Source organism: Leopardus geoffroyi, chromosome B3 (assembly GCF_018350155.1).
Source record: "Leopardus geoffroyi isolate Oge1 chromosome B3, O.geoffroyi_Oge1_pat1.0, whole genome shotgun sequence".
Lineage (NCBI taxonomy): Eukaryota > Metazoa > Chordata > Mammalia > Carnivora > Felidae > Leopardus > Leopardus geoffroyi.
The window spans coordinates 29,437,813-29,461,657 of NC_059337.1; the positions used below are offsets into that span (position 1 = coordinate 29,437,813).

The following is a 23,845-nucleotide window of genomic DNA, read 5'->3' on the forward strand; positions in this document are numbered from 1 at the left end:
ATGCCTTTCTATGAAGAAATCAACACAGAAGATTTATTAGTAGCAGAGTGACACAGATTTGGGGAAATCAGAAAATCATAGGTGCCAGTCCTGGCATAGCCACGTGTAACCTTGGGCAAATAACTGCTAGCTTTTCCATCTGCAAAATGGGTGTAATATTTTGCAGGGCTATCATGAGAATAAATGAGAAAGCATATGTAGAGTGTCTAAAATAGTTCCCAGATGACAGTAGCTTAATAAATGATGTATATTGTGATTTCCTTTACTGTAGTTTACTCCTAATGTCCCAATCCAGGAGAGGAACCTCACATCATTATCTACACTAAAATATTAACTCTTGGTTGGTTAACACCATCACTAACCAATGCTTGGTACCTGGAAAGCAGGCAGATCAAGAGCTGCAAAACTGTTGAAGAACTGTAAGCTCTGAATGGCCACTTGGACTGTGTTCTGAGTGTAACTCTCCTTGGGACTGGCTGTGCTGGGGTCCGAGATGGTGCCGTGGAAGAGGACACAGTAGAGCATGTGCAGAACTCCAGCCAGGTCTGTGGCTTGAAGAGCAGCGGTCAGTCCTGTGGGATCCTGGCGATTATTGTCAAATACGCTGTTTGACCTGACAAAGAAACATTCAACTCTTTAAAAGAAATCTACTTAAAGGATGTTAGCATTTTTATAGGTCAGATGGAACAAGACAAGCAGACCGTTAAAAGCAAACCATCTGAGTTGTATAATAAGGTAACAAGAAACCTCAAGGAATAAATGCAGCCTTCCCCTGCCCGAGAGCACAGTGGCTTGCCCTTTTCTCCCCCCGGGAGACCTGCTCACTGTTGCAGCAGCAGCAGCAGCAGCATCAGCAGCAAATGAGCAATGTGCAGCCAGTGCTGAGCTTGCCACCCACCCTCCCTGTCCTCTGCAGCCTAGGAAGGCTCACTTTGCTTAGAGTCTACATCTGGGCAAACTGGACAGAGTCCATTAGAGCTACTGGGACTCAGAAGTCAGAAATCCCATAGTTTCTTTTCTGGATACACAAAGGGAATCTTTTCAGGGGAGACAGCTACCAGGAAAATGAGGCCTCAAAAAAAAGGGCTCTGTAATGTGTTGGTATACTGTGGTGGGGAGGAGACAGTTCACCTGCTTTTGAAAGCACGGTTCATCATCAAGGAATATTGGCAGGACAGGTTGTAGGCGTCAGACTCCCAAGAACAAGTAAGTGCTGGATTAGCTTTATACAAATCACCATGAAGTCAGCTTAATAACTCGCAAGCAGTGCCGTGGGTGAACAAGAAGCAACAGCAATGGCAAATGAGCTCCTAAAATTAACAGTAAAGCCAGCAAGGGTTTGCTAAATCTACCTCACTCCTGAATCAGGTCTATACGAAGCATCCAGTGACCAAGAGCCTGCAGTTTTACTAAATGTGGCTGCCAAGCATTCGTTCACTTTTTTTTTTTTTAAAGAAACTGCACCCAAATTTCTCTCTGAGGAACTACCTCTCTCTCTTATAACCAGCGTACTTTAGGTGGGGCTCCTCCCCCATTCACTCTGACTCAAGGACCTAAGGTAATAAAAGACACAGTTTATTCTTCTGGCTGTTCAGTATGGCTCAGGGATGGCACACATCACAGTGGAGGGAGATTCTTTTGCTGAAATGCTTAGAAAAAAGCCCTCACTTTTTCTCCATTGGGTTTGAATCTGAGAAGATGTAAGGTTTGCAGCTGCTATAGCCACTTCTGTACAAATCCTCAGTCCTCTCCATGCTATTCCAAGTGGGCCACATGTCTTGTTTCACGGACATAATTTTCTCTCAGGAAGAGAGGTTACAAGTCCCTGTTTAGTGTCTTCCTTTACCATACTCTTCCCTATTTTTAACATGAATACAGGTGCCCACCATGTCCACCTCCACAGCTTCTTTTTTGTTGCTCCTTTCAGATGGAGTCTGGAATGTGAGAGGGGCATTATTAAAGATCTATGCTTATCTCATTAGCCTAGAAACACTGAAGACATGCTGCTAATAAGGGGCACCTGGGTGACACAGTTGGTTAAGTGCCCGACTCTTGATCTCAGCTAAGGTCATGATCTCACAGTTTGTGGGTTCAAGCCCCTCATCGTGCTCTGTGCTGATGGTGTGGAGCTTGCTTGGGATTCTGTCCCTCCTTCATTCTCCCCTTCCCCTGCTGTGCTCTCTCTCTTTCAAAATGAATAAACTTAAAAAAAGAAAAAAGAGATGCCACCAATTAAATAAGAATGTGGAAGTGCTGGCTGGAAAGTTTCTAGTATCTTTTCTAGTTTTCTAATTCATAACTTGTTTTTTCCAAACGGATAATTTTTTTCATTTTGATTTGCTACTAGTTTCATCAAAGAAGAGTTTTATTCATAGCCATGGTAAGTATTTACTTCTTGAACGTGCATTATTTCTGATATTGTTAAGGACGTGAGATGACATTATATACCTTATTCTCTTCTCAAGAAAGCAGCTCTCTTAGTTTCCTAAGAGAAACTGTCCTTTCATTGTCCGGTAACAGGATCTGCTGAATTCACTCACGTATTTTACCTCACCTCACTCTTCATTTTTCATGGTTGGTAGTGAAGGTATTAATCCCCTTCACTCCACACATGAAGAGTAGTTGAGATGTTTTAGGTCATACACATTTGTCAGTGGAAAAAGCAGGATACCACAAGGACTTTTGACTCTTTTTTTTTTTTTTTTTTTTAATTTTTTTTTTTTTTTTCAACGTTTATTTCTTTTTGGGACAGAGAGAGACACAGCATGAACGGGGGAGGGGCAGAGAGAGAGGGAGACACAGAATCGGAAACAGGCTCCAGGCTCCGAGCCATCAGCCCAGAGCCTGACGCGGGGCTCGAACTCACGGTCCGCGAGATCGTGACCTGGCTGAAGTCGGACGCTTAACCGACTGCGCCACCCAGGCGCCCCGACTTTTGACTCTTTAAAGCCAATGCTTTGTCTGAGGACCAAAGCATCCAGGCTAAACAGGAGTGACCTCTTCTTTTCTCTCCATCCCTTTTCTTAAGTCAAATCTCAGGGGTGTTAACTGAACACTGTGAAAGTACATGGAGACTGTAATGTAATCTCATATGATCACGGAGAGATACTTTTTGTCTTATGGGACTCAATACACACACAAAGTTGAGAAACGATGTTTATTTGCTCTTAGGCACATCTAGACCTTTACATGAACTGTTAGCTTATGTCAGTTGGCTCTTCCTTGCTTTCTTCCATTGTAGCCGGAAGAACTTGGGGTCAGACCCTGACTAGAGGCATGAGTAGAGATTAATATGTCTGACTTTATTACATAGGTTCCAAAAAGGGGTCTGTGCTTGTTTAACACTGATTGCCTTTTAGAACCAATGGCAAGTCAGAAGACATTTCTTCCTAAAGTTAATTTCCAACAGCCTTTTGGAGCCTTGGGAATGAGTGACATCATTGCTGGTGACAACAGTTTTACTGCTCTGTGATTCAGAATGCTGGCCTTCCCCTTACTGCCTGTGTGGTTTTTAAACTGATTATCAGCATATTCAAATGAGATACTCAGAAATATAACTTTGTCATTTAAAACAATTTGTCATACTTAATCTTTCTAAACTTTTAAATGACACGAATTCACTGCTATTACTTCTTCAAGAGAACAAATGCAGATAAGAAAAAAGTGAAGGTCATCAGACTACTTCTTTCTTCCTCTCTCCATCCCATTATTTAGGAAAATACTAATCATAAACTATGAAACAACACATCCCAGGTACTCTTGCAACATTCTCCTGATGAAATTAACATGTTGATTCAGAAAAATGAATTAAATAAGCATTCGATGACTTAGATGTGGAAATCGTTCAAAATGCATATAACATTGCTTCATAGAAAAGACTATTCATTTTAAAGTGAGCCCATAGAATTCACAGGACAGAGAGGAAGGGAAAGGGCTTGTCTATTACATTTGGCTTCCACAGGACTAATGTAGAGCTGAAAGGACTTTAGGAAATGTTTACTTTTGATTTAGTCTGAATTACAGATAATTTGTCCATGAACAGGCCACTGGCTCCCGTTGGTCTTAACTGTCAGTTATAATCACTTTAAGCCTAAATGTTTATAATGAAAATGTAAAAGGCCTTATTCATATCAGACATAAGTTACAGAATTTTCTTTTAAAAATACATGGAAGATATGAAAACTCAGATCTGAAAGTTAATATATTACATTACATTCTGAGATCTTCTCAATTTTACTGAATTTTAAAGTGTTTTTGTTTGTTCTCTAGGAATAGGGATCTTAGTGGTATATTCATTTCTGTTCATTAACAGCCAGATTCAATTAGGAATAACTATAATTGGACCATCAATACTCCTGCGCAAGCACCTGAAAACCCTACTTTGCCTCAAAGGAAAGTATAGATGTGCAAAAAAAAAAAAAAAAAAAAAAAAAGCAGTGATTTGTATGGGCACGGATCAAATGCCATCCATTCATCTTTGGTGTTTTACCACTTATGTGCCAGGTGTGACAGTTCCAGATACTACAGCCCCCTTTTCCCTATTTGTTCCTGGCTTGTTTGCTCTCTTCTCCCTGATCCCCATTTTTCTGGCTTGGTAACATCAACCCTGATCTCGTTCAGTGCCAGTGATCTTCTAGACTGCTCTCTTATCTTCTTGGATTTTTGCTTTGTTCATTCCTTCAGTGCTGGAATCCCCAGGCATCTTGTAAGAATGTCCCATTTTAATCCTTGAACCCTGAGCATTCCACTTACTGGTCTGCAGTATTGGGAGTAGGTGGGATTAAGTCACTGTCTCTCCCAATGATGGATGTAAACTTCACTGTTCAAAAGTGAATCATTTTTTAGAGGTAGTCCAGTGTGGGGCTCTTAAGGACTGGGATATTCTGGAAAAGCTGACCTGAATCTGGAAAAGCCTGACCATTCACCAGGCTTTGTGGTGAGCACAAGGGGCAGGATCGTCTGGTCAGATACTCTCAATTTGAAAAGCCAAACTACCTGTGCTCTAGGAACAGTGACCATCTGTGATATGGGCAGTCAAGGAAGACTAGCTCCCTGTCCTACAGAGGTTACAGTCTAACAGAGACAGGAATGTGTATCAGGTTCCTATTGCTGATGGAACAAGTTATCAGAAGCTAGTGGCTCAAAACAATACTATTCTCTTACAGTCTGGGGTGGCGGGGGCGGGGGGTGGTCAGAATCCAAAACAGGTCTTACTGGGTGGGCTAAAACCAGGTGTTATCAGAGGTGTGTTCCTTCTAAAGGCTCCAGGAGGCAGTTTGTTTCCTTGCCTTTCACAGCTTTTAGAGTACACATGCATTTCTTGGCTTGTGGTCCCTTCCCCCATCTTCAAAGTCAGCAGCACCTTCAAACCCCTCTAACGCTCACTTTCCCACTTCTCTCTTTCATCTACAAGGACCTCTGTACTTACAATGGGCCCACTTGGATAAACCAGGATAATCTTCCCATCTCAAGATCCTTAATTTCCGCAAAATCTCTTTTGCCATGTAAGATAACACATTTACAGTTCTGGGGAATTAGGATACAGATAACTTTGGCAGGGCATTATTCTTTTTTCCCCCACTTTTTCATATTAAAATACGTATAACATAAAATTTACCATCTTAACTATTTCAGGTATACAGTTCGTTGATAATAAATATACTCATGGGGCGCCTGGGTGGCTTAGTCGGTTAAGCATCCGACTTCAGCCAGGTCACGATCTCGCGGTCCGTGAGTTCGAGCCCCGCGTCAGGCTCTGGGCTGATGGCTCAGAGCCTGGAGCCTGTTTCCGATTCTGTGTCTCCCTCTCTCTCTGCCCCTCCCCCGTTCATGCTCTGTCTCTGTCCCCCCCCAAAAAAAAAAAAAATATATATATATATATATATATATATATACTCATAATGAAGTACACCCTTCACCACCAACCATCCCATAACTCTTTCGTATTATGTAAAACAGAAACTGTATACCCCTTAAACAATAACTTCCCGTCCCCTCTTCCCCCAGCAACCATCAGTCTACTTTCTGTCTCCATGACTGACTATGCTAAATACTTCATGTAAATGGAATCATCACACTATATTTAGTTTCTTGTAACTGGCTTATTTCACTTAGCTAATGTCCTCAAGTTTCATTCATGATGTAGAATATGTCAGAATTTCCTTACTTTCTAAGGCTGAATAAATAATATTCCATTATATGTATACAACACTTTTTGTGTATCCACTTATCTACTGATGAACACTTGGGTTGCTTCCATTTTTTAACTGTTGTAAATAATGCTTCTATGAACAGGGGCATACAAATGTTTTCAAAACCCTGTTTGTAATTCTTCTGGATATATACCCAGAAGTGGAATTGCTGGATCATATACTAATTCTATTTTTAATTTTTTGAGGAATTGCCATATTTTCCACAGCAGCTATATCATTTATATTCCTACCCACAATACACAAGTGTTTGAATTTCTTCACATCCTCACTGACACTTGTTATTTTTTGTTTTGTTTTGTTTTGTTTTGATGGTAGCCATCCAAATGGGTTATCTCACTATAGTTTTGATTTGCATTTTCCTATTATCAGTAGTGTCAAACTTCTTTTCATGTGCTTATTGGGTATTTGTATATCTTTGGAGAAATGCCTATTTAAGTCTTTTGCCCGTTAAACAAAAATGTTTATTCATTTATTTTGAGAGAGAGCACATGCATGCATGTGAGTGGGGAGGGGCAGAGAGGGAGAGGGAGAGAGAATACTAAGCAGCTTCCATGCTATGAGTGCAGAGCCTGATGTGGGCTTTGATCCCATGGAACAGTGAGATCATGACCTGAGCTGAAATCAAGAGTTGGACACTTAACTGATTGAGCCACCCAGATGCCCTGCCCATTTTTTAATAGTGTTTTTGTTGTTGTTGTTGAGGTTTAGGAGTTTTCCGTGGTTTCTGGATATTTATTCCTTATCAGATATATAATTTGCAAATATTTTACCCCATTCTCCAGGTTGCCTTTTTACTGTGTTGATACTGTCTTTTGATACACAAATTAAAAATCTTCCTGAGGCCCAATTTGTCTACTTTTTCTTTTACTGCCTGTGCCTCTTGTGTCCTATCCAAGAAATCACTGCCAAATCCCATGTTCTGAAGCTTCTGCTCTGTGTTTTCTTCTCAGTTTAATAGTTTCAGGTCTTTGAGCCATTTTGAGTCATAGCGTTTGAAAAGTGTTCAGCTTTACTCTTTTGCATGTGGATGTCCATGTTCCCCAGCACCACTTGTTGAAAAGACCCCTTTCCCATTCAATGGTCTTGGCATCCTCGTCAAAATCATTTGTCCATATGTGTGAGGGTTTATTTCTGGGCTCTCTGTTCTGTCCCATTGTTATATATGCCTGTATGCCAGTTTCACATTGTTTTGATTACTGTGGCTTTGAAGTAAGCTTTGAAATCAGAAAACTTGAGTCCTCCAGTTTTGTTCTTTTTTTCAATATTTTTTTTTTATTTATTTGGGCTCCCTTGAGATTTCATATGAATTTTAGTATCAGTTTTTCTATTTCTGCAAAAAAAAAAAAAAGTCTTAAGAGATTTTGTCAGAGATCACATAAAATCCACAGATTGCTTTGGGTAGTAACGACATCTTAATAATACTGTCTTCCAATCCATGAACATGGAATGTGCTTCCACTTATTTATGCCTTCTTTAATTTCTTTTGGCAATGTTTTTTCCTTTTCATTGTATAAGGCTTTTTTGCCTTCTCAGTTAAATTAATTCCTAAGTTTTTTTTTTTTTTTTTTTTTGGTGCTATTGTAAATGGACTTGTTTTCCTAATTTCCTTTTTGAGACTGTACATTGTTAATATAAAAAAATGCAGCTGCTTTTTGTGAGTTGGTTTATTATTCTGCTACATTGCCAAATTCATTTATTAGTTTTAATTTGTGTGTGTGTGATCTTTAGGGTTTTCTATATATAAGATTATAGCATCTGCAAACAGAGATATTCTACTTCTTCCCTTCTGATTTGGATGCCTTTTATTTCTTTTTCTCACCTAATTTCTTTGGCTAGAAATTCCAGTACTATGTTGGATAGAAGTAGTAGAAGTGACATCTTTGCCTTGTTCCTGATCTTAGAAGAAAAGCTTCTAGTCTTTCACCATTGACTATGATGTTCCCTGTGGGTTTTTCATATATGGTTTTTATTATATGTTGGTATTTTCTTTCTATCCTAGTTTTTTGAGTGTTTTTGTAATGAAAGGGTGCTGAATTTTGTCAAATGTTTTCTGTATCAATTAAGATGATCATGTGTTGTTTCCATCATTCTGTTAATGTGGTCTAATTACAATGATTGATATTCATGTACTGAACCATTCTTGCACTCAAGGAATAAATCCCACTTGGTCATGATGTATAATCCTTTTACCATGCTGCTAAATTTGGTTTGGTAGTGTTTTGTTGAGCATTTTTACGTCAATGTTCACATGGGGTATCAGTCTGTAATTTTCTCTTTTTATAGTGTCTTCATCTGGCTCTGGATTCAGAGAATCCAGAAACTCAGAGAATAAGTTATGAAGTGTTCTCTCCCATTAAATTTTTGGGAAAAGTTTGAGAAAGACTGGTGTTAGTTCTCTAAGTGTTTGGCAGAATTCACAATTGAAGCCATCAGGTTCAGGGCTTTCCTTTGGAGATTTTTGATTACTGATTCAATCTCCTTACTAGTTATATAGGTATATTCACATTTTCTATTTCTTTTTTTTTTTTTTTCTTAATTTTTTCAACGTTTATTTATTTTTTGGGGGGACAGAGAGAGACAGAGCATGAATGGGGGAGGGGCAGAGAGAGAGGGAGACACAGAATCGGAAACAGGCTCCAGGCTCTGAGCCATCAGCCCAGAGCCCGACGCGGGGCTCGAACTCACGGACCGCGAGATCGTGACCTGGCTGAAGTCGGACGCTCAACCGACTGCGCCACCCAGGCGCCCCGCATATTTTCTATTTCTTTGTGATTTAGTCTTGGTGGGTTTTTTGTTTCTAGAGATTTACTCATTTCATCTAGGTTATCCAATTTATTGACATACATTGTTAATAGCACCTTCTTATAACCCTTTTTATTTATGTAGAATTGATAGTAATGTTCCCACTTTCTTTTCTTTCCTCACCTTTATTGAGGTAGAAATGACAAGTAAAATTATAACTTATTGAAAATGTACAACATGATGATTTGGATATATTGTGAAATGACTCTCACAATCAAGTTAATACATCCATTACTTTAGTTTTTGTTTTTTTACATAGTTATCTTTTTTATTTTTTGTGGTAGTATGCTTAAAATCTACTTTATTAGTAAATTTCAAGTATGCAATACTGTATTAAACTACAGAAAATATGGGACACTTCAAGAATTTGAGTGTCATCCTTGTGCAGGGGTCATGTTATCTTCTCTGTATTGTTTCAATTTTAATATGTGTGCTGCCAATGTAAGCACCCCATTTTCATGTCTGAGTTTAGTAATTTGAGTCTTCTCTCTCTCTCTTTTTTTCCTGGTTCATCTAGTTGAAGGTTGTCAATTCTCTTGTTCTTTTCAAAAAACTTGAATTTTTGGTTTCATTGATTTTCTCTATTGTTATTTTATTTTTTTAAAAACATGTTTATTTTAAGAGAGAGAGAGAGAGAGCATGAGAGTGCACACGTGTAAGCTGGGGAGGGAGAGAGAGAATCCCAACAGGCTCCACGCTCAGCACCGAGCCTGACACAGGGCTTGATCTCATGACCTTGGGATCATGACCTGAGCTGAAATCAAGAGTTGGATGCTCAACCAACTAAGCTACCTAGGTGCCCCTATTCTTTATTTCAATGATCTCTGCTGTAATCTTTGCCATTTCCTTCTTCCTGCTAGCTTTGAGTTTAGTTCGTTCTTTTTTCTGATTCCTTAAGTTGTATAGTTAGGTTGTTTTGAGAGATTTCTTATTTTTTAACATAAATGTTTATAGTTATACATTTCCCCCTTAACAGTGCTTTTACTGTATCTTGTAAGCTTTGATATGTTGTGTTTTCATTTCCATTCATCTCTAAGTATTTTCTAATCTCCTTTGTGATTTTGTCCTTAATCCATTTGTTGTTTAAGAGTGTGTTGTTTAATTTCCACAAATTTGTGAATTTTTTAGTTTTACTTCTATTATGGATTTCTAACTTTGCTCTGTAATAGTTGGAGAAGATATTTTGTATGATATTTACTTTTTAAATCGCACAAGACTTAATCTTTGGCCTAATAGCTGATCTATCTTGGAACATGTCCGATGTGCACTTGAAAAGAATGTGTATTTTGTCTTTGTAGGTTGGAATGTTCAGGAAAAGCATTATTCTGCCTACCACAATGGACTAGTTACTCATGATTCATTCATTTATTCAACAAATATTTATTGAAGACCTACTCTGTAGTAAGCACTACTCCAGGCACTAGGATTCATCAGTAAAAGCGATGCCCTTTTCCTGATAAAGCTTACATTTTAGTGTGGGAGTATAGAAGAAACAAATAAAAAATATACGTAATATATAGTATGTCAGGTATGCTAAATGCTCTGGAGGAGAAGGGGACATGGAGAAGGGGAATGAAAAAGTGGGTGAATGTTTAACAGTATTTTATATAAGGTGATTAGGGAAGCTTTTTCTAAAGTGTTAAGTAAGTAGAGTTCTACAGAAAGTGAGGAAGGAAGCCATAAAGATATCTGACGCCAGGGTGTTTTAGACAGAAAAGCAGCATGTCTCAAGTCTTGGAGCTAGGAACATGCAGGACATGTTCAAGAAACAGCAAGGCCAGTGTGGCTACAGCAGATTGAGTGCATGGAAGAACAACAGGAGATGAAGTCAGAGAGGACAGGAAGAAGATCAGGTAGGATCTCACAGACCATTGTAAGGACATTATAAGGATTTTACTGGATGAGAAAGAAAGCCATTTTAAAGTTCTGAGCAGAACAATGATGTATCTGACAAGTTTTTAAAAAATCACTATAACTAACTGGTTGAAAAGCTTTTAGAAGAGCCAAGGCAGCAGCAGGGCAGCCAATTAGGAGGCTGTTAGAATTATTCAACTGAGAGATCATGGTGGATGAGCCAGGCTGGTAGCTATGAATGTGGTGAGAAGTGGTTGGATTCTGAAAATCTTCAGAAGGCAAAGCCAACAGGATTTCCTGATAGATTGGATGTAGGTGTGAAATAAAGAGAAGTAAAAAATGGCTCAGTGGTTTTTGCCCTGAGTAACTGCAAGAATGTGGCTGCCATTTATAGAAATGGGGAAGACAGTGGATAGAGCACATTAGGAGGAAAACCAGGAGTTCAGTTGTTTTTTTTTTTTAAACTTTATTTTTTATTTTTTAAAATTGACATCCAAATTAGTTAGTATGTAGTGAAGCAATGATTTCAGGAGTAGATTCCTTAATACCCCTTACCCATTTAGCCCATCCCCCCTCCCACAACCCCTCCAGCAACCCTCAGTTTGTTCTCCATATTTATGAGTCTCTTTTGTTTTGTCCCCCTCCCTGTTTTTATATTATTTTTGTTTCCCTTCCCTTATGTTCATCTGTTTTGTCTCTTAAATTCCTCATATGAGTGAAGTCATAGGATTTTTGTCTTTCTCTGACTAATTTCACTTAGCATAATACCCTCCAGTTCCATCCACGTAGTTGCAAATGGCAAGATTTCATTCTTTTTGATTGCCGAGCAATACTCCATTGTATATACATACCACGTCTTCTTTATCCATTCATCCATCGATGGACATTTGGGCTCTTTCCATACTTTGGCTATTGTTGATAGTGCTGCTGTAAACATGGAGGTGCATGTGTCCCTTCAAAACAGCACATCTGTATCCCTTCGATAAATGCTTAGTAGTGTAATTGCTGGGTCGTAGGGTAGTTCTATGTTTAGTTTTTTGAGGAACCTCCATACTGTTTTCCAGAGTGGCTGCACCAGCTTGCATTCCCATCAACAATGCAAAAGAGATCCTCTTTCTCTGCATCCTCGCCAACATCTGTTGTTGCCTGAGTTGTTAATGTTAGCCATTCTGACAGGTGTAAGGTGGTATCTCATTGTGGTTTTGATTTGTATTTCCCTGATGATGAGTGATGTGGAGCATTTTTTCATGTTGGTTCACCATCTGGATGTCTTCTTTGGAGAAGTGTCTACTGATGTCTTTTGCCATTTCTTCACTGGATTATTTGTTTTTTTGGCTGTTGAGTTTGATAAGTCTACTAACCCTTTATCTGATATGTCATTTGAAAATATCTTCTCCCATTCTGTCGGTTGCCTTTTAGTTTTGCTGACTGTTTCCTTCGCTGTGCAGAAGCTTTTTATTTTGATGAGGTCCCTGTAGTTCATTTTTGCTTTTGTTTCCCTTGCCTCTGGAGATGTGTTGAGTAAGAAATTTCTGTGGGCAAGATCAAAGAGGTTTTTGCCTGCTTTCTCCTCGAGGATTTTGATGGCTTCCTGTCTCACATTGAGGTCTTTCATCCACTTTATTTTTGTGTATGGTGTAAGACAGTGGTCCAGGTTCATTCTTCTGCATGTTGCTGTCCAGTTTTCCCAGCACCACTTGCTGAAGAGACTGTCTTGATTCCATTGGATATTCTTTCCTGCTTTGTCAAAGATTAGTTGGCCATACGTTTGTGGGTCAATTTCTGGGTTCTCTATTCTATTCCATTGATTTGAGTATCTGTTCTTGTGCCACAGGAGTTCAGTTTTAAACTTGTTAAATTCAAGATGCATATTAGACATATAAGTGGAGATAATGAATTGCAAGTTGGATACAATTAACTTCCCAAGGGTAGGTATTTTCTGTCAATTTTGTCCCCAGGGCTTAGAACAGTGTCTGACACACAGTAGCTTCTCAACAAATTATTTGTTGAATGACTTAATAAATATACAAGCCTAAGATCAGAGGGGTGGTCTGGGCTTGGGATATTTGGGAGTCATCAACACATACATGGTATTAAGCTCAGGAGGTCATCCAGTAAGTGAACACAGATGGTGGTCTGAGGATTGAAACTTGGGATATTCAAACATTTAGACACTGGGGAGGTATGAAGAAATCAGCAAAGAAACTAAAAAACAGAAACCAGTGGAGTAGGAGGAAAACCAGCAAAGTGTGGTGTCCTAGAAACTGAGTGAAGACAGTTTCAAGGAGAGGGAAGTGATCAATGAAAAAGTTTAACTAAAAATAAATGAGAACTAAAAAAAGGATAATATTTGTATCAATGACTGTTAAATCCTATTTTTAGATTATAAAAACTAGCTGCATATGTTTAGAATGGGAAGAAGGTGAGTGACAGGGGACTGGAATACAGCTGTCTGTGATAAGTGGAAGAAAAGGCTTAGCAAAATAGCTGCTTAACAGCTCAAATGAGGAAATCATGTTGCTTGTTTGCCAATGAATATAATTCAATTTTTGACTGAATTAATAGGAACACAACGTACACAACTAGAAGGCTTAGTCCTGCTCCACTACCCTGGGGGCACTGGGTCCAGCACTGGGTGCCATACTACATTGAGGAGGACACTGATGCATCGGAAAGTTCTCATGAAAGTGACTCGTGTTGTATCTGGAAGTATCTGGAAGCAGTGTCACCTGAGGAACATCTGACGGAATTGGGAAATTTATGTCAGAACTGGAGGCCGTAAAGGGTATTTTCAAACTGAAGAGGTGTTATATTGTTATTTTTGACCCCAGAGAAGAGACATTACCTGAAAGCAGATATTAGATAAACTTACAGAAATTCTTCTAACAATACCCTCCTGTGCGTGTGCACGCGCGCGCGCACACACACACACACACACACACACACATACACATATGCACACACACCCTATAGCTGGTTTAATGCAGTTCTAATTTGGAGCCCCAGTGAAGGGAATGGGGATGACTTAGTGGAGGTGAGAGAGCAAGAGAAAGCTGAAGGTGAGAAAAATGTATGTATAAGCATTAGAAGACATCTGGCTATTCAGTTAGAGAGAAGAAAAAATACAGGGACAATGAAAGAGTAATATTACTGGGTGGGGTGAGGCAGGCTGATACTTGGGAGGATTTCCAAAGTACCTGATCCAAGTTTCAGTTGAACTCACAGAGCAACTTCTGAGAAGGAAACCTTTCTGGGAAGAGAAGTTGGAGATGATAAGAGATGGACTTTCTTGCTGTCTGGAACGGACAACCTGGGAGAGGATGAAGAAAGAGGAAGACCAAGGGGACACCAGTGGGAATGGGAGGGAGAGGGTGAGGCCACTGAGGAGAAACCAGGCTCTGGCACAGGTCTGAATGGAGGCCCAGGGAGAGGAAAGATAGAGAGCTGATGGGCCCGGACAGTCTGGGGACAAGTAAAGGTAGAGGTAAGGAAGGGCAGGGAGGAGCCCAGGAGGTGAGAATGTGAGCAGCCCTGACAACATCCTGACAACAGGATGCAGTTCTGGATCCTGGAGCTGCAGGCCAGGGCTGCTGTCCAGAAACACCTCTCAGATGGGACATTTCTAACCTTCCAACTTCAGTTTTCTCGTTCACTGCAAGCAGCAAAGGGCCCTGTGCTGGTTTTGGCTAGTTTTGCTGATGTTTTGGCTTCTCCTATCTTAAGAAGTTGGCAGTTAGGCTGAAGGAGCTCTGCCAGAGGCTCTATGTGTTGCCAGAGGAAGGCAATTGCTTCTGCTGGTGGGTAACCGGGAGGGAAAAAAATGTCATATCACGACTGCATGATGCCTGCAGTGCCCTCCTAATTGATCTTTCCTGCTTGTGTTCTCATGCCTCTCATCCATTCTTCACAGAGTAAACAGATGCTTTTTTTATGTTTTAAGTAATCAGATCATGCCACTCTCTGCTGAAAATCCTCAAATGGCTTCCCCTCACAAGTAGAAGAAAACCCAAACTTCTACACTCTCTGTCCTCATCTCCAGGGCCTTACTTCTCTGGCTTCATCTAGCACTTTCTTTCTTGCTCATCACATTCCAATATACTGCCTTCTCTGTTTCTGGAACATACCCACCTCAGATATTTGGGAGTCATCAATTTACCATTCATCTCCACTAGAATATTCTTCCCTTGGATCTTTACATGGCTGGCTCCTTAGTTTCAGTGTCATCTCCCCAGAGAGGCCTTCCCTGACCACTCCATCTCCAGAAGTCCCTGACTAGGCCTCTGTGCTATATTACCCTGCTATTTTCTCATACTGCTATCACTAGCTAATATTATCCAAACTGTTCATTGGTTTATTGTTTTTTTTTACTTTTTTCTCCCGGTAGATTATAAATTCCATAAGGATAGGCATTTTGTTCACTACCACCTCCCTAATACCTTGATGAATGTCTGGCACATATCAAGTGCTCAATAACTAGTAATGAATAAAGATCTTTCAAAGCAATGGAAGGAAATGAGGAAAAATTCATCTCATTCCTTGCCAAGGAATGAGGGCTCTGGATGTCTCCCTCTTACCTTAGAGGAGGGAGAACATGAGATGTGGGCAGGCCTTCTTCCTATGTTAAGTGCAGGTGCAGGAAATGGGGCCCTGGCACAGGTTAATGATACACACTGGTATTTGCTAATTTTGCCAGTCAAAAGCTATTTCCTGAGTTTTTATTTTGCTTCTAGGTTGGTGCTGGTGCCAGAGGGGAACTGCTAAGTCATTTAGTCTCTTTCCTTAGGGAAATCTTTGTAGTTGAAGACATAAAACAAATACACAGGACAAGAGAATGAATGAATGAAGCAGACAAATATCAAGTAAGAGGGATAAATAGGGATAAATATTTCTGAGGCAAGCATTCTTTTGATTATATCAGATTGGACTGAATTGGATTCTGGGAGACAGAAGCTAAAGATCACTAAGGTTTTAGGTTTTAGAATCTGGTCAGATAACAAGAATCATGAGTAGAATAAGGTAGTGAGGAGGAACGGTCAATTTTGGGTGAAAGCCAATGAGGTTTAGAATCTGATGTATAAAATAGAAGTTCTTGGTAGAAACCACCAGTAGGAATTCCATGAGGAAATGTCCATCAGGGCCTTGTTGTGAATAGGATTTGTACCTTAATTTCACTTGCTTTTGCCTTGATTAACTTTTTCCTACCTATTTTCTTTTGTTCTACATTTTTTTTTTCATAAAAACTCCTGCATATACTGTAATCCCTCTCAAATCTTTTTGGAAAAAGGGAATCATATAATAAGTATATATTACAGCACCACAGGCAAGAGGTTGTGGTGACAGATGTGTTAGTCCCTATTTTCCCCTGACTCATTTGACCCTGTGAGGGAAGAAATATCAAACTCACTTTTACAGTGTGAGGAAACAGGCTTTAAGAAGCTAAAGAATCTGCCACTGGCCCAGAGCTAGGAGAGCAGGAGCTGCACCCACGCTGTCCTGACTCCCAAACCTGTGCTCTTCAATACAACTGTGCACAAAACCTTTCTTGAGATCCTGCCCTCCAAAGTCCTACAGCCAGTGGGAGTCTGACGGCAGGTGCATTCTTGACATATTCTGCTGCTCTGAACCTGGTGAGCCGATACATGTACTGACAGTCTGCCTTCATCATACCCTATCCTCTCTGGGAGAAGTAAGGAAGTGAAGGCTGCTCTTAAACTTTAGTCCTGTAGGCTATGGCCCAGACAGCTCCCTTTCTCTGGCACAGTGCCTAGCACATAGTGGACACACAAGTTGAATTGTAGCAATGAAGTGGTCTCATTGTTCTGTCCCTATAAGTCAACTAAGGCTTTATTACTAGCTGGAATGGATCTTTCTGAAATCTCTCAACTAGCAATCACCCAGTTGTGAGTACAGAAACAGTCCAGAAGTTCCTGCTCTTGTATTCTTCTCACTCTCTGGATCTGAAGCAGGCGATAGTCACTTTCCTCATCACTCTACTGGCTGCTGTGCTCCCTTGTATGGTGTGAGCAGGACTGCTGGAACATAACTCACAAGGAGCACTTAGCCTGGGATACATAAAAGGTGCTCAACAAATGTAACTTCCTGAGTCCTATTATATTTACTTTAGTCCCTATTTCCCAATCCCAGAAAGTTTTTTGTCTAAGGACAGTGGCTAATGACCACAGGTTTAAAAGTTAACAGAGGTGATGTCAAGGGACAGGGTGATATACCAAATACGAGACTGCAGAGAGAACAGAAGACACATGAGAAAAGGATGCTGGAAACACATTTATCTACAGGGAAGGCTGGAATGTGGCAAATAATGTTTTTCAAACACAACCACGGCAATATTTCTGGTCCTATATTTCTAGGACCTTCGTATTCCCCGTGAAGAGGTGAAGTCTATTTCTCCTACCTCTGAAGGAGGGGAGGTGGGTGTTGTGAAGGCCTTGATGAATAGAATACAGTGGAAATAGGCTGCATGACTTCTGTGGGTGGCTCATAAAAGGTAATGTTTCTACCTGGTTCTTTGTCAAGATGCTCCTTTTGGGAACTGACCACCATGCTGTGAGGAAGCCCAGATTGGCCTATGCAGAGTGACCAGGTGGAAAGGTCCTCGGCTAACAGCCACATGAGCCACAGATGTGTGCGAATAAGCACTCAGATGATTTCAACTTCTAGCCTTCAAGTCTTCTGACTGAGGCCCAGATATTGTGGAACAAAGATAAGCTAGTCTCTCGGTATCTTGACAACATTCCTAACACACAGAGTCTGTGAGATTAACAGATGATTGGTTTTTTTAAGATTTTATTTTTTTATGTATCTCTACCCCTAGTGTGGGACCTGAATTCACCACTCTGAGATCAAGAGTTGTATGGGTGGCTGTCAGTTAAGCGTCTGACTCTTTGAAAAAATTTTTAAAATGTTTATACATTTTTGAGGTGGGGGAGGGGCAGAGAGAGAGGGAGGCACAGAATCTGAAGCAGGCTCCAGGCTCTGAGCTGTCAGCACAGAGACCGATGTGGGGTTCGAACTCAGTAATGGCAAGATCCTGACTTGAGCTGAAGTAGGATGCTTAAGTGACTGAGTCACTCAGGCACCCCAAGTGTCCGACTCTTGATCTCAGCTCAGGTCTTGATCTCAGGGTTGTGAGCTCAAGCCCTGCACTGGGCTTCACACTGGTCGTGAAGCCTACTTTAAAAAAAAAAAAAAAAGAGTTGCATGCCAGGTGCCCCAATAGATGGTTGTTTTATGCCACTAAGTTTTGGGGGAATCTGTTATACAGTTATAGTAATTGAACAAGGAGATTAAAAGCAAAGGGAAATATGTGGAAGGGTGAGATCAGGGAAGTTCAGGGAGGAGAGCATGGATAGAATAGTCTGTATGTTGCCAAGGAACAATTAGGACTAGTTCTAATAGGTAGCAGTAGGGAGACAGGTTAGAGATTGGTATAAGGAGAGACTTTTTAAAGCATTAAAACTTATCAATAACAGAATGGTTCTCTCAGTGTAATGAGTTCCCTGACAAAGGAAATATTCAAATATAGAATGGATGAGGTTATTGGAGAGATTCACACATGAATAGAAGACTGGATTAAGGAAACTTTAAGGTTCCTTCCATTCAACAAAATGTGACAACAGATGAGATCTGGGGTACAAGGAAGATAGAGGAGACAGAGATGATGGCATCTGGAGTCTGATGATATTGTACATGAGGAAAGAGACTCTGGGAAGATTAAGAAAAATTCTTTTCCCTTCCTTCTGCCTCTTGCTCAGATGACTGTTAATGGTCCCATTTTCTGCCTCCTCTCTAATACATTCTTCACCAAATATTCCTGATATCTGAGTAATGCTCCCAAAATATGGTTCTTAGCATGTCACTTCCCTGATCAAAGGCTTTTAATGACACCACTGCCCCACATCTTAGCAAAATAGTTCACACAGTCTTTTTACATTTATTATCTCAGTTGAACCTCATAAAAACCTGGGAGGCACTAAAATCACCACCACATACATCCCCAAATTGAGCTCAAGTAAGTACTCTATTGGTTCTTCATATTTTTCTACCATGATGTCTTCGCTTTAGCTATTTGTTTATCTACTTTCTCTCAACTCTAAATGTTCCAACAAACCCTTCTATCTTTCAAGGTCCAGATTAAATTTTAGTTGCTCTAGGGAACAGGTAATTCCTACCACTAAGAGTGATCTCTCCCTCCTCTTAACTCCATCAATAATGATGTAATGACAGCAGCCAATGTTTATTAAGCATTTACTATGTGGCAGGCAGTGTGCTAAGTGCTTTTCAGGGTTATCTTCTATCCTCTGTACCACTCTGCCTTATACCATGGGTCTTTGTATATGCATCTTCTTTCCTCTACTAGCCGACAAGGTCCTTGAGGACACAATTGATGTCTGAGTCATTTCTGCTTTCTCCCAAGCTTAGCACAGGGCCTGGCACAGAGCAAGTGCTACATAAATATTTGTTTAATGCATGAGTGAATAATTCAGGCAGGCAGAGTTAAAGTTTACCTTTGCCAAACAAATGGTTTTCAAGCACCCTTAAACACTTGAGAAGTACTCATTTATATCCACATAATTAATGAGCTAAATTATAAATCATTCTTTTTTTTTTGACACAGGTTTCCAGGGACCTTGGATAGAACCAATTTTGTTAGTGTAGTTTATGGATGTGAAAATAAAAACCATGAATGTATATAACAACAAACTCCTTTTCATGTAAATATATTCTAGAATTCAGAAGAGTCTTCTTCAATCAGAATTAGCTAGGTTTTATAAGCTCCTCTTCTTATTCTGTATGGTCATAAGGACTGTCAGCTCTCCCTGTGAACCCACTGCTCCTTGGCCCTATTACTACAATGTCTAGTACAGTTATGGAATTAGTCAATGATTGCTGATTAAGTAAAAGGCCTGTGTTGGTTGCAATTCATAATCACTCATTACTGTTCTGTTCCTGTTAGCACCTTCAGGGGGCCTCAGTGAGTCTCAGCTAATTAGGGCAGTTGAGATGCTGACTGAGATTTGAAAACCATCCTTTTCTCTTTACTACTTAAAGGACCAAGAAGGTAAAAGTGATTAACAGTAAAGGCCAAAGAAATAAGTATTTCTGAAAGTCCTATTACAGACTGTTGAAATTCATTTAAGTCATTAAGAATTATAATTTGTGAAAAGTCCTCGGATTAAAATTCTGAACTAATCCTAACATAACATCAAACCTTTCACCAGAAGATCACAATTCCAATTTTTACTTAAATGCAAGTTCAAAACCAAGCCTGGTACAAAAATCAAGTTAGTCTTTTCTCCTCCACACTGAAGCAAAGATTAAGAACATAAACTCTGACACCCAAATTGTCCTTCAGAAAACCTAGGTAAAAATTAGCAGATTAAGGGCACAATAGGAGAGTAGTGCAAAGGCAGCCGGGCTGTAATCACCGTCACAAAAAGGCTGGGCCACCAGCAGACTGCAGTGTTTACTCAAAGCCCTGGGCTAATCAGCTACTTAATTATCTCAGGGCTTGCCAGCTCACAAGATGATTTTTGAAGGCCTCTCTGGCTCCTCTTTGTCTTTTTATTCCTGCTGGTCATAAAAGAGCTTTGACAACAATCCTTCCTCAACTTTCTGGCTCTGGCTGGCTTGTCCTGATAGCCAAAACAGGCATTATGTGAATTACTCCAATATAACGACAGCCACACTACCTTTGTCCCCAGACAAGGCCGTGACCTTGCAGAAAGAAACTCTGACACACATAACAAAGTACTTTCCATAGGTCATTGTAGTTTATAGTTTAGAAATAGAATTTCCATGAAGAAATGGCAAGTAGTATGAAATGGTCTGTAAATATTAGAGGCAAATTAATACGGAAAGGTAGAAAACACTGTCTTCCTGTGGCTTGGTGGTGTTCTGGAAATGCTGAAGACTGAAGGATGAGGAAGAACTGCAGTTAGGGGTCATCCTTTCATCTCACAGAAGCAGCTGATACTGATACTAAGAACTTCCTAGGTAAATTAAGCCAGGAAACCACCTGGACCCTTTCTCCTAGAATAATCTGCTTTTGCAGCAAGGCCTACTAATACAAACTGAAGCTGGAGAAGGAAATTATAATAGGAAAAATGGATTAAGAATTCTTAAATACCACCTAGAGTTAATTACTGATTTATTTAAAATCCAGCTGTATATGTACAGAAAAAACAATTATACATATATATAAAGACTTTGGTCTACTTGGATGACCCTTAGGAACTCGTAGGAACAAACATATTTCTTCTCTGGAAAACTGCTTATATTTCCTAATTTGGAGACTCTACCATCCACCACTCAAAAGTTTCAAGTCAGAAATCCCAGGAACCATTTTTTTTTTTAAAATTTTTTTTTTTTCAACGTTTATTTATTTTTGGGACAGAGAGAGACAGAACATGAACGGGGGAGGGTCAGAGAGAGAGGGAGACACAGAATCGGAAACAGGCTCCAGGCTCTGAGCCATCAGCCCAGAGCCTGACGCGGGGCTCGAACTCCCGGACCGCGAGATCGTGACCTGGCTGAAGTTGGACGCTTAACTGACTGCGCCACCCAGGCGCCCCACCCCAGGAACCATTTTAGGTTCCTCCCTTCCTTTTACCTCCCTCCAAGCTCTATGCCATCTCTCTCACATTTATTCTGTCTCCTCTTAATGCATTTGATTCTATTTCCACTGTCTCACAGGCCCTCAACATTTCCCACGTGCCTCATGCAAGTCCTCTAGACTCATGCCTTGCCATTTTTACTCTTTCCAGGAATGATCATTCTATAACAGAAATTTGATCCTGTTACCCTCTCTTAAACTTCAGTGGCTTTCTGTAGCTCTAATGTAGCACATCCAGTTCTTGTCTCCATTTCAGCCTCCTAGGAGCTAACATCTATGGAGCTCATTTAAATTAAAAAAAATTTTTTTTAATTTATTTTTGAGAGAGAGAGACAGACAGACAGATAGACAGACAGAGTGTGAGCAGGGCAGGGGCAGAGAGAGAGGGAGACACAGAATCCGAAGCAGCTCCAGGCTCTGAGCTGTCAACACAGAGCCTGACACGGGATTTGAACTAATGAGTCGTGAGATCATGACCTGAGCTGAAGAAGGACACTTAACCGACTGAGCCACCCAGGTGCCCCACATGGAGCTCATTTACTACTTCATCTCCTGTCACTCTTCACAGTCACCCCATCACACAGCAACATCAAATTCAACATGAGACAATATCTTGTATATCCATATCTCTTAGTTTGGGTTGCCTCCAAACCAAACTCTGAAACAAGGATATGGGTGTAAATAGTTTATTTGTGAGGAAGCAAAGGAGAGAAAGAGGGAAGGGAGAAAGCCAATCAACGATGTGTTAGTGCACAGGTTACCACTGGGGTCCCTCTTACAGACTATACAGAACACACCTCAGGACTGTCTCACTGAGGGTTAGCAGAGCTGGGATATAATCCACCCATTTACTATGGAGGGTCACTCCTGGAGGTATTAGCTCCCCAGTACTTGTAGCAAACAGCTATTTGTCCAGAGAATATCCTCAGGCAGAGAAATACAAGAAGCCATTGGTAGGTGACCTCCAGGTGGGCCAAAGACACCAATAACATGTTATATCATAGAGTACACATATTATGACCCTTTTCTCTGTTGCATTCTTCTCCTCTACTTGTCTTTCTGGACCCTTCAATATTTAGTCCATTGAAACCTTTCTTGATCTCCTGTGGGAGTGCTTTAATTCCTTCTCTGTGAACACTCTCTTCTCCTGCAGCTATTAGTTTACAGGTATGACCCCACACCAGGCTGTGGGATCCCCGTGGGCAGTATCTTGGGTACTTGTCTTGGTGTTTGGCATACGACAGATGCTCAATGTCTATGGGAAAGGACATGACTGTGGGTGTTAGAGAGAAGGGGATCCTGCTTTCCATACATGTAATTGAGAAAATCTTCAAAGAATTGAAATATATGCTCCTACATTTTGAATAATACAAAGTCAAGTGTGTAGGTGAGAGCACTGAGGTAGGAATCTTATATCCTAATTCAAGTTAGTTTGGCTCAGTTGCTTTCCCTGTAAGAGTGAGTGGCTGTGACTGATCTCTAAGCTTCTTTCAAGTTCCAGAGATTTCAAGTGACTAAATCTGTGTGTAAGTGAAAGCCAAAGCCCAAAACTGTACAATAACCACATATGGAAATACTTATGTGTGATATTCATCTGGATTCAAGGAAAGAATACAGGTGACAAAGCCTTGAGATGCTGGCAGGTTTCTAATGCTGTGTACATGAAAGAACCACTGTTGGACAGGGGTCTCCTGGGGGAGAGGACACCTTCCAGGGAGCAGCCTACTGCACAGGAGCTAGCTGGGCAGCAGGCTATACTCCAAGCTGGCAGGTGCCGGTGCCCTAGGTGCCAATGCCCTAATACCGCTGCTGGCCTCTCTGCCGTGTGGTACCATCTGATCATATTTAGGTTAGAGACTCAGATAGCCACTTCCTATGTTCTTATCTAATCCCTGGAACAGGTTCTGTCTGCATTTCTGGAAGGAAGAAGACTAACTTAATACAGGTTATGCTTGGCTTCCCTGATGATCAGGTAGTCTTAATCTTCCTAGAAATGTGACGGGATTAAGAGAGGTAACAGTAAAGGAGGACTAGGTGGGTGTTGGGTTTCCATGTGTAACAGACTAAAAATTGTTGGGAGGGGTTCATTATTAATTAATTAATTATTTTATTTATTTATTTATTTAGAGGGAGGGAGGGAGAGGGAGAGAATGTGCGTGCAAGGGGGAGAGGGACAGATGGAGAGGGAGAGAGAGAATCTTCAATCTTAAGCAGGCTCCATGTCCATCATGGAGCCAGATGTGGGGCTCAATCCCATGACTGTGAGATCATGATCTGAGCTGAAATCAAGAGTCAGACACTTAACTGACTGAGCCAGCCAGGTGCTTCGAGGAGGTTAATTTTA

General features: G+C 40.5%; 1 protein-coding gene and 1 non-coding gene across 7 annotated transcripts in view; both read right to left on the minus strand.

The window, feature by feature from the left end:
- Window positions 1-23,845, minus strand: part of SCAPER (S-phase cyclin A associated protein in the ER) — a 522,269-nt gene that overhangs the window by 37,027 nt on the left and 461,397 nt on the right. For all 6 annotated transcript variants that reach the window (XM_045448989.1, XM_045448990.1, XM_045448988.1 and 3 more), the window contains one exon: window positions 376-613. In XM_045448989.1, coding sequence (XP_045304945.1) covers window positions 376-613 — 238 coding nt within the window. The remainder of the gene's footprint in view (window positions 1-375; window positions 614-23,845) is intronic.
- On the minus strand, window positions 9,358-9,463 carry LOC123584511. The gene has a single exon (XR_006705479.1). It is a non-coding gene; the product is annotated as a U6 spliceosomal RNA (small nuclear RNA).